Here is a 10,993-nt window from a genome sequence, read left to right as displayed (position 1 = left end):
TTTGAGTGATTTTGTTATTAATTTTAATTTTCTCTTTGAACTCATTTTGTTAATTACACACTTTTAAGATTGCATGGTTACCTAATGTCTGCCCCAAGAATTTTTTTTGTTTTTGTTTCCCCCAGTCCTCATATATAATACTCTTTTTAATTTTCCATCCATGGTACCTAATGCTTTGTGGTTTCCTTAATTACTGAACTGGGTCTAATATCCTCCCACTTAGGTCAATGCCCAAGTGTTTGAAATTGCTTCAAAGCTTGAAGAGACACCACTTGTCGGTTCTCCCGTACTCAAGGCTCCCACTCTTCCTCTGCCTGTACCTCCAACACAAGAAGAAGACTCACTAGAGACCTCTAAACCTTACACTGATGATGATATCAATGAGGTTTGTTCTTGTACTTTCAAAATGATTTTTGGATTTACCAGGGTTTTGTCAGCAGTAAATATCTTTCATTGTTTTGGGCTTATGGTTTTATCAACATTGGGTTTATTTACATATCAGTATAATTTCAATTACACATGTAGGCATATTATCCTTTCTTACCTCTGTCAGGAACGGTTCATCTTGTATATTTAATTATGAAGGAACGAGTGATGAACTTTTTAAAGTTTTATCAGAAAATTACAGAATATTTCAGATAAAACTGAGCTATTAAAATGTTGAGTTTTTAAACTTTCAAGTCAGCCAATGACTCTTGAACTAAACTGTTAATTAATGACCCAGCAGCCTCATTTGGGTAGCTCACAATCTTCACTTAAAATAGGAGAAAAATCTCATTTTTAGATGTTTGACACAAAATTTAATAATAATGCAGAACAACTGTGCACAAATCAATTAGTACTATGCTTGATGTCAATTTGGGGGGTCCATAGAGGGCAAATCCCCCTGCCAGGTCAGGGCACAGTGCCATAGGACAGTTTAGGTTACAGAAAGATTAGGTTGGGATGCAATGTTGAAATATGTCTTTGATATGCTTTTGAGCAGACCGCAACATGGAATAATGTTCGCTAATCTCTTGCACCTCTACCTAAAATTTTAGCAAATGTCATGGGATGTTTAAATGTTTTATTGTATTTGGAGTATGTCTCTAGAATTATAAGAAAAAAATTGTGTTTGCACTGTAGAGTAGGAAACCAAAGTGTATTTTCTGTAGATCTGTTAATTTTATAGAACATATTGCTATTTTTGAAACTCCAAATGATGCATGACTTCTAGAAAAATCATAAGCCCTTCATTTTGAAGGCTGTCCTTTTAGTACTAATTTGAAATTTAATAATAGAGGTATTAATTAAAGGAAGTCTTACAGACCAAGATAAAAGCAAGATGGCTTAACATTAAGCTGTCACAAATATATGACCATATCACATTCTTGAATACATGTCATAAGTATTCAGTATGCAGCATTAAGTTGGGAAATACATATGTGATACTGTACTACAGATATATACATATTTGCAAATATTATCTAGTGTTTTGATAATAATTACAGTTATATTTCTGAGACCTTATCTGTATTCATTTTATTTTGATGGATTCACTTTACAGAAGCAGCGTCTTTCCTGATAAAGAAAATAAATGAGAGGTGCTGTGCATTTTTATTACAATCATATTATTTACTTATTAGTTAAGAAAGTCACAAGAGCCTTGTGGTTTAAAAAGCCTTATTGTCATTAGTATTAAAGAAAAATGAGGGGAGGTCAGTAGGATTCTGGTTGAGAAAAAACTATAATTATACAGTGGTACCTCGAGATACAAAATTAATCCGTTCCGAGTCGCCCTTCGTATCATGAGTTTTTCGTATCTTGAACCGCATTTTACATGTAAAATGGCTAATCTGTTCCAAGCCCTCCAAAAACACCCAGTAAATTTCATAATAAAGCTAAATTGACCTATAAACAATGAAATACTACAACAATTTGGACCATACAATAACTAACTTAATACGTACTGCTAATATGTACTACATAGTACCTGTAAATAAAATGTATTAGTGGAAGCTTACCTTTCGAGTGAGGCTGTCTCCGAAAGTGGCAACAGAGGAGGAGGACAAACGGCAGATACATACACTTAACTTTACGAAACACATAGAAAAATGTCAGGAAATAATAAACTAAACTTTACGAAACGCATTAACAAAACTGTGACACTTAACTTTACAAAAAACTTAAAATTAAATTTTTTTTTCTTTTTTTATTACATTTTTTTTTACTTTTTTTATATTTTACGTATTTTACAAATTTCAATTTCTTCACCACCGAAAGGATGCCAGTCCGTTTACGGAATTCTTCTAACCACCCATGAGAAGCCTTGAACTCTGGGGTTGCCGTCGATGTCCCCTCTCCTCCGTCGCCTTCGGCTTGGGCAATCAAATCGGCAAAAATAGCGCTGGCCTTCTGGCAGATTGCCGTCTCGGTTATCGTATTGCCATCAATTTCTTTGTCCTCAGTCCATAGAAGAAGCAGCCTCTCCATTTCATCATGCACATGGCTCCTCTTGTCGGACAAAATAGTCACACCCTTAGAAGGTGTAGCTGCTTAAGGATGGTGCCTATCGTCGACGGATTTCAACCGTATTCCTTAGCGGTCACACTTAACAGCAAGCCAGCTTCATACTTTTTTTATTATCTCCATTTTTGTCTGCATAGAAAGCATTCTCTTCTTTCTGTGAACTTCAGCAACTTTCTTGAGACTCATGACTATACTGTACGTAATTAAGTTATGTAGTATGCTAATTAGGTTCTCACACAACACGATAAAGTAGTACAACGAAATCACTAACACAAATTTACATTAACAAACGAAATCGTATATGTGAATGAACAAATTCCGCGTGCGTACGATACACTGGTGAGAAGCAATGGCTGAAGAAGAACGCCGCTACGTATGATGCATGATGGGATCATGGGAGGGATGCTGACCAATAGGAGAGAAGGATCTCATGGCGGTGACTAGCATCAGGAACCAATGGGAGAGCGGGAGGATGGTGGCGAGTCTACTCAGTTGGCGGCGCGCGAGTTTCAAAATTGTCATCGGTGGTCCAGGCGAATCTCGGACTTTACAGCAACAACCTTTCGTATCTTGAGCAATTTTTGTATGTAGAGCCGTAAAATTTTTCGTATTTGCTTTCGTATCTCGAGTTTTTCGTAAGTTGAGCCTTTCGTATCTCGAGGTACCACTGTACCTTAGTCATTGATGTGAAAGCTCCTTCTTGTGCCGTATATTTGTGAAAGTTATCAAGCCTAGTATTAACCTGATTTGCTTAAGAATTACACATTTTTCTGGTTAGAATAGATGTTGCATGTGTTGAGGTAATTGGGTAGTTTCATCAGTTATTTACAAGTGTTTAATCAGGTACTTACAAGTTTATTTCACTTAATTAATGCTGGGTCTTTTGTTTCAAAGTTATGTAGATATTTTGTTTTTATTTTTCTCCTATTTTGACCTCTACACTCACACAATTCAAGTGAATGGGCTGTTTTGATTGTGATTTGTTTGTGAATGAGGTGTGATTTTATTTATAATTTCAGCCTTATTTGTTTTTTATTTAGTGCTTAACAAATCTCACGCAGGTAATCAGTGATTATGAACAAGTCGGTGGATCGTATGAGGATTCATCAGACCATGCAGAGAATATTTATGAGAATATAACAGATGAACCCATGTATGAAAACATTTACGAAAAGGTAAACTGTAAGACACAGCCTAAAAGAAGTTAATTATTGTACTGTAGTATAAGACTTTTTCTCTATAAATATATTTCCTTAAGAAAATTTTTCATCATTTATGAGTTTTTAATTAAAAGTTAAACTGTAATAAGTAGCCTTGTAGTATTTTATAAGACTTGCTTTTCTTGATTTTGTTTAGAAAAATTAAAATGCTTACAGTAGTTAAAATAAATTTAATTCCTAAAACCTGTTTAAAAGTGCTTATGCTGTAAATCGTAGTTATAAATTGTATCAGTGAAGATAGTACTAACTACCTCACTTAACAGACACTTAGGGGTCCAGCCTTTCTGATAAGTAGAGACCCTGTGTTATACCCTGCACTTGAATATTTTCCAGTTATAGCTGACAGTCCCTGTAGAGGGGTTAGTGCCATCAGTGCAACCTCATGCATTGCACTGTAGGCATTACTGGAGGTTCTTTGCACTGTCCATTTGGCCACTAGCTGTAACTCCTTTCATTCCTCTTCCTGTACCTCCGTTCATATTCTCTTTCTTCCATCTTACTTTCCACCCTCTCATAACAATTGTTTCATAGTGCAACAACAAGGTTTTTCTCCTGTTACACTGTGAAAACCTTTTTACTGTCAGTTAATGTTTCAGCACTGAATGACTTTATAGCTCCCAGCACTTGGCCTTTGGCCTAATTATATATATTCTCTCCTGTAGATGACAGGAATTCCACATAGTCCCTAACCTAAACCAATCTGTACTCTACACTTAATATTCAATATAAGTGATATTCGTATCTGAAAATGTATCGCTTCTAAAATGATAGCACAGGGAAAAATAATTACTACTTACACTAATACGGTAGCAGTAAGTAAGTAAGTTCCCTAAGTTTAGGTCTGTTAAGGCGAGGTGTTACTTTAGTACTTTACTGACCGAGTCTCAGAGCCGAGCTTGAAATAATTTTGGATCCCATTAAATGCCCACCATTGAAAGCTGAAAGTTGTTATTCCTTGTAGGTAAATGACGAGAGCAACTCAAATTCCGAGAGTGAGCCTCTCAATGAGCCCCACCACTACCAGACTCTAGAGGAAGTGAGGGAGGAGGTCAAAGCCACTGCTGCCGAGGAAGTCAAGGCTCCTCCATCTCCTGAGCCACCAGCTCCAATGCCTCAGGCTCCTGTAGAAGAACCTCCTGTTGTTGAAGCCCCAGAGGTATGCATGAGGTGTTCATAATGTAAATTGTGAATAATCTTATACTATTCTCTTTTAGAGTCATATTAATCAGTCTCATGAATCATGTCATTCCACAAAAAGCATTCTTTATTGTATAGTGTAATGTAGTACTTCAGTGAGCCTTTACTCTTCTTCAGTGACTGTGCTTTTATACATTTGAACATAGATTGTTACATAAAAAAAGATATTTCACCAGAATGTCTCTTACAGATATTAGAACATGTTCAATAATGATTTATTGATGTTACTTCTAAGTTTCATTGCAATTAATCAGCTTGTAGCTGGTCTGGTGGTGAAGATTTGAAAGGCACTTACGTATAAAGTGCTGATAACCTGACTAACAGTGTAAAGAATATCTAAACAAGTACTTAGGTTAGAAAATGCACTTAAATGATTCGTAATACTGTATTATCAAGGTACAGAAATAAGTTTTATAGTTAGGTAATTCTAACAGCAGTAAGAAGTTTTATTTTTCACTTTAGACATTAGACAAAATTGTTTTGTGACCCTTCCTCAACAATAGCATGCTTTTAAACAGCTGTTGGAAGAATGTTTTTTTTAATAAATTCAGTTTTCAGAATTTATTTTTAATTTATGTGTGCAGATTTCCAGACAGTCTTTTAAGTTGGAAGCTGTTGTTTTTAATTTTAAAGGAATTTCTTTGTAAACTTTGACATTTTTTCAGAAATATACAAAATCATTTAAAGGCCCAAAAGGCTTAGCTTTGTCACATGGTTTTTTCATGAAGGATGTAGTACATTATTTATGTTTATCAAACATATCCAGACTTAGGTGGGTTTAAGTATAACATTTCCCTTGTGTATGGTTTCAGACATTAATTGCAATATAAGTTTCCCGACTTTTCATTCTTTTAGTGGTACCTCAAAGAAACACATCAGGTAAAAATCAGTCTATGTTGCAGAAATACCATGAGATTATTTGCATTTGTACCCCAAGTTATATTTTTATTTTTTTATCAAGTCTTTCAACCCAGTGATTTGGCAATGTACTATGTACATACTTTTCCCTTGTATAGTGTAGTGTGATCATACCCCTTTTAGATTCCAATGACATCAAATAAAAGTCATCCTATTTCAAATTTGAGATTCTGATGAAGTCAAATGACTAACAAAATTCTTGGTAGACTGTATCATTCTAACATTTTTCTTATGCATTCTCCGTTTTTTAATAAAATACATTAATGTACATACATGAATTCAGCTTCAAAATAACACAAAAACCAGGTTTATATTTTGAAAATTAACTTTACAGTCAGCAATAAAATAAAAATATTTTGTCAATAATGAGGCAGTTTTTCCTTGCCATGGGCAAAATTTGGGACCTCCAGACTATCATATGTTTAAAACTCAGTAGCAGACAAAATATTGCTGGACACAACATGAAAAAGTTGACTGGAAATCTGCAGTGTCAAAGGGCTCACTTATGAAATGTGGTGTTTTGCATCTATTTTGTCTAAATGTGTTATTTTAAGAGAATTATTACATAGATTATGGCTTGCATTGGTTATCATGGGGTTGTGTGTTGCATGCAAAGTACGTGGTGGTGGCTGGTTGTCATAAGAGTCCAATAGTCTTAGCATGAGAAGAAATTGCTTGCTCTCTGTTAATATGTATGCAGCGACACTTCGTTCAAGAATATGTCCTAGTATGTTCGTGGCATATCTTTCATTTTTGTCTTGAGTGAATGTTTAAATATGAAGTGTTTATTTTAGTATGTTTTATTTAGGCTTTTCAAAGAATATTTGCACTTGTGTTTTCTGTTTCCTGTCTTGTGTTTTCTTGTTTAATCCAGCCATTGTGAGAGTTTTTGTAAAGCTAAGTGGTGTGACAAAGATTGTCAGCAGTATGTAATTATTTCATGTTTATGGCTAATTATATGCTGTCCTTTGCTGGGGCAGATATGACTTTATGCATAGCTAGTATCTTTTATGTGAACTTTGACCTTTTTAAAAAATTTTATATGGCACTAGGGCAAACTATATATAGTCTCAGTGGTTTTTATTGAAAGGTAACCTCACTGCAGTACACAACTTCTTATTGTTTTTGTTAATTTGAGCATTTTACATAAATAATTAAAGAGGGGGAGAATCTTGATAGCTATATCATGCAGAGCAATAGTTCTTTTAGCTAATACCTTCTGTCTGGTCTGTAAAACAGTTGAGTTCCTCATCCTTTTTCATCATGTTTTGTGAATGGGAAAATCTGTTACAGTATAGCATGTCTTCAGTTATTACACATAGTGAAACAGATATAACAAGTTATGAAAACCCCATCCATAGATTTTATTTGTAATTTTTGATAGTGTAGTCACTGTTCGTATTTAAAGGACTTACTCTTATGGTCTCCCAGGACTCCTTAAGAGTGACTCCTTGAAGACTTACTGTTTTAAAAAAGTAACATTTCTTATAACAAGAGTGACTCCTTGAAGACTTACTGTTTTAAAAAAGTAACATTTCTTATAACAATGCAAATATCTTGGAAATCAGGGTATTTCACATGATAGTAAATTTGATATATTTTTATTTCCATGTTAAATTACTGTAATGTTGGGAAGCAGTTGCAAAAAAAAAACTAAATAATTATCTTGTGTAATAATAATACTCAACAAAGATAATGAAGAATGAATGGTATCTTCTGAGTCACAAATTTCTTTCTGTTCAACTTGAATCACAATCCTTGGTACTATTACCTTATTTCAGTCTTTGTGATATTTACATTTTCCTAAAGAAAGCTTGAGGAATCAGCCCATGGCAAACTGCCATTATGAATTATACTCTTGCTTTTTTGCACCGATGTGTCTCTCATTATGCATAGTTGACTCTCATACAGTCTGATTCAGTTAGGTGCACTCTTTCCAACAACACTGTTGAGTATTTTTGTATCATAACTTTCTCATATGAAAGCCACTTGTTGCATGAGTCGAGTCATCACCAGTGTACAGTAACTTCTCTATATAAGTGTTTTGAGGAGGGGAAAGTGTCGCAGCATACATGATTACCAGTTAAAAGCATGAATGGTTGTGGCACTGCCATGGGTTACTCAGGTGCTAGACGTGACGTGGACGGACGGCCCCTCCTCCCAGGCGGCCCCACCCTCGGAGCCTCCTCCCCCCCCTCCCCCTGATGACGATTCAGACGAAGATGCATCTGATCAGCTGCAGAGTCTTCCAGCTCAGGAGGAGGTGGGTTCAGTTAATGCATACGTGAACATTTTTATATGTTTTTTTTAATGTTATTTTTAAGTCTTGTCACCTGTCTGCAGTTTTCTCTTTTATACAAGTTTTATTTGCACTAAAAATTTGGTTGGTTAAAGATTTGGTTTAAAGAATATTGGTTATACACAGTAGCTTTTTAAATTGCACCTCATTGAATGTGTATGTATTCCTTGGTGCAATACTAGAGTGCCGTTAAACTGATAATTTTTCATGATGGAACCTTTCTAGAATGCTGAAGAAAAAAGCCTTAGCAAGGATATTTCATTTTGTATTGAATGTTTAGCAAAATTATTGAGAATCCGTAAAAGTTGATTGAGAATCCATTTGTACTCTATGCACACTGTATGCTGAGTCAATGTGCCTGACATTTTGAAGCTTAGCCAAACCCCTATTGAAAATCAAACTTGAAATAATAATGTTGGAGGCAGATAAAACTCATTACCATTTCTTCTAAAAGATTGTACTACTTGCATTCAGTAGATAGGTTGATTTGCCCAATATTGCAAGTACTGTTTGTTGATTTGCTCAATTTTGCAAGTACTGTCCAGTAATACTTAATATACTACAATTCAAGTTGTTCCCCTCATTTGCATTTTATTTTTTTAGAATATGCCCGTAGCATCTACAGTATGACAAGGAATACTTATACATAAGCATTTTTTTCTATTCTTCATTTATCTTTCTTCCCTCAGAATTTGAGATTCATCATCCAGTTTTTAATTCATTGGTCACCCCATATCCAAATAAATTTTTTCTATTATATCCTAGGAATGCTATTTGAACCATAAATATCTTCATAACTGTCATTAAGAATTTTGTTAGGGATCCAACATTATATAATGACAAAGAGTTATTGGAGATAACTTTTAACAGTTGTTGAATGAGAGTCATTGCAATGCACTCTATCCTAATGCAGAAAAAGGAACAGGTACAGTAGTTTCTCATTTTCTCTGTAGGCTGCTAATGATGATTAGTGACTGAACTTTATATAGTCAGTTTGTAAGACTAGTTCAGGATGTGCAACCTGTTCTAATAGACTGTGTAGTACAAGTATTTGATGATGTATGCTTGAGTCTGACAAGCTTTTAGAAATGCAGTACATTATGATACAGTTTCTGTGTAATTTAGGATACAACCATTATACAGTAATCTTTTCTTATTGCATGGTAGTCAGAATGCAGTAGAAAATCATTTAGCTTTGCCATACTGTAGGGGAATATACTGTAAGTGGTTTATGACATAATGGCAGGTCATCTGTGATGTGTAGAAGGAGAGAGAGAGAGAGAGAGAGCTAGTATTAAACGACAGTAATGCAAAGTACAGTATTGTATGTATAGCTAGTTGAAAATCATTGCTGGAAGTAATGGAATGTACTGTAGATAGTATCATTTATGTAAAAGCTGTGAATTATTGTAAGTTACATTCATTGGATTAGAGTCACGTCCCCCCTGTGTAGGATATTTGGACAATGATTTATAATGAAATTTTGGAAAAGTTACAACATGCTGAGTATTTTATAAAATAAAGCATTTATGCTTAATGCGTGTACTCATTCTGTTGCTTTACTCATGCAGTTCATGTTATTGAGTCAGATCTTCATGCTAGTGCAGTTTTTTTGCCAGTAAGAAAATTATTTATAATTAGTATTTATACGTACTTAAAAGGTACTGGTTTTAATTTCTCATTACTATATTTATGAAAAAAATGGTTAAGCTGTCTGTAGTATGTTGGGGGTTTGGACACTGGGGAAACTGCCAGCAGCTGCTGTTGTGTCTGAAGTTTAATAATTATTCTCCATCTTTAAAGGTACACAATACAAAAGTAGATTTTTGTCATCTTAAATATCCTTGTTTGCTTCTTCTTCCATCCTTGACCACTCTGCTTGGTATGAGTAAATTTTTTTTCTAAAAGTACATTTGCTCATTTCACTTTTCCCAATTGCATGGATTGACATGAGAAGGAAAGGTCAACACAGGTCTAATAGGGGTATCTCTGGTTGAATGGGCTTTTCATTGTTATAATGTGTAGTCTGATTCCATTTAGGATGCTGCATTCACACGGGAAAATTCAACTCGTCGGATCAAGAAGGAAATCTGGAGGCGAAGATCAGACTTCCTTGGGACTTCGTCACAGTACATTGAGGAAGGTAATGGGAATTAAAATGTGTCATTAGTTTTTATTAATATGTTCTGAATTGATGTCTATTCATATCAGTATTGTACCACAACTTAACGGACGCTTTGGGGGTCTGGCCTCCTGATAGTAACAAAGACTACAAACTTGAACACTATTTTCTTAGACATCTTACAGCTAACGGCAATTCCACGTAGTTCCCAACCTAAAGTAACCTGTACTTTATGCCTAACATTCAATTTAGGAGAACTGCTTTAAAATGTATGACCTCTAAAATGGTAGCCAAGCAAAAAATACTGATAATAATGTAGTTGATAAGTACAGTACATTGTAGTAGATAAGTAGTATATAAGTTCATTAAGTTGATGTCCATATGATATGAATGCTGTAACTGACAACTAGATGAAGCTCACTCCCTTCAGGTTACAAACATAAAATTTAGTTCATGTTGGTGTAAATATATAAAGTATATCATTTTTGGATTTTGCTGTAGCCTATGTAGAGAAAAGTTAGTGTGATTTTATAGAAGTTTAATATATATATTTTCTTTTTGTAGAACCTACAGTGAAACCTCCTCCAGACCTCAGTGAATTTTTGAGGAAGGAGAGAGAGGTTGATCGTGTGTTATTGGAATCCCAGCAGTCGAAGATTTCAAACAAAGAGGTATGCACAGTGCTCTTCACATTTTTCACATTTCTCTTCACTTTTGTAGTAGCATTAT

The 10,993-nt window shown here is 34.7% G+C and overlaps 1 protein-coding gene across 1 annotated transcript in view; it reads left to right on the top strand.

Moving 5' to 3' along the window:
- The window catches only part of LOC135217644 (uncharacterized), a 76,477-nt gene that overhangs the window by 63,416 nt on the left and 2,068 nt on the right, over nucleotides 1-10,993 (top strand). The window contains exons 12-17 of the mRNA XM_064253610.1: nucleotides 224-385; nucleotides 3,570-3,683; nucleotides 4,690-4,884; nucleotides 7,969-8,106; nucleotides 10,183-10,285; nucleotides 10,829-10,935. Coding sequence (XP_064109680.1) covers nucleotides 224-385; nucleotides 3,570-3,683; nucleotides 4,690-4,884; nucleotides 7,969-8,106; nucleotides 10,183-10,285; nucleotides 10,829-10,935 — 819 coding nt within the window. The remainder of the gene's footprint in view (nucleotides 1-223; nucleotides 386-3,569; nucleotides 3,684-4,689; nucleotides 4,885-7,968; nucleotides 8,107-10,182; nucleotides 10,286-10,828; nucleotides 10,936-10,993) is intronic.

Source organism: Macrobrachium nipponense, chromosome 7 (assembly GCF_015104395.2).
Source record: "Macrobrachium nipponense isolate FS-2020 chromosome 7, ASM1510439v2, whole genome shotgun sequence".
Taxonomy (NCBI): Eukaryota; Metazoa; Arthropoda; class Malacostraca; order Decapoda; family Palaemonidae; genus Macrobrachium; species Macrobrachium nipponense.
Note: the sequence above shows the minus strand (reverse complement) of the source record. Positions and strands in the feature narration are given on the sequence as shown.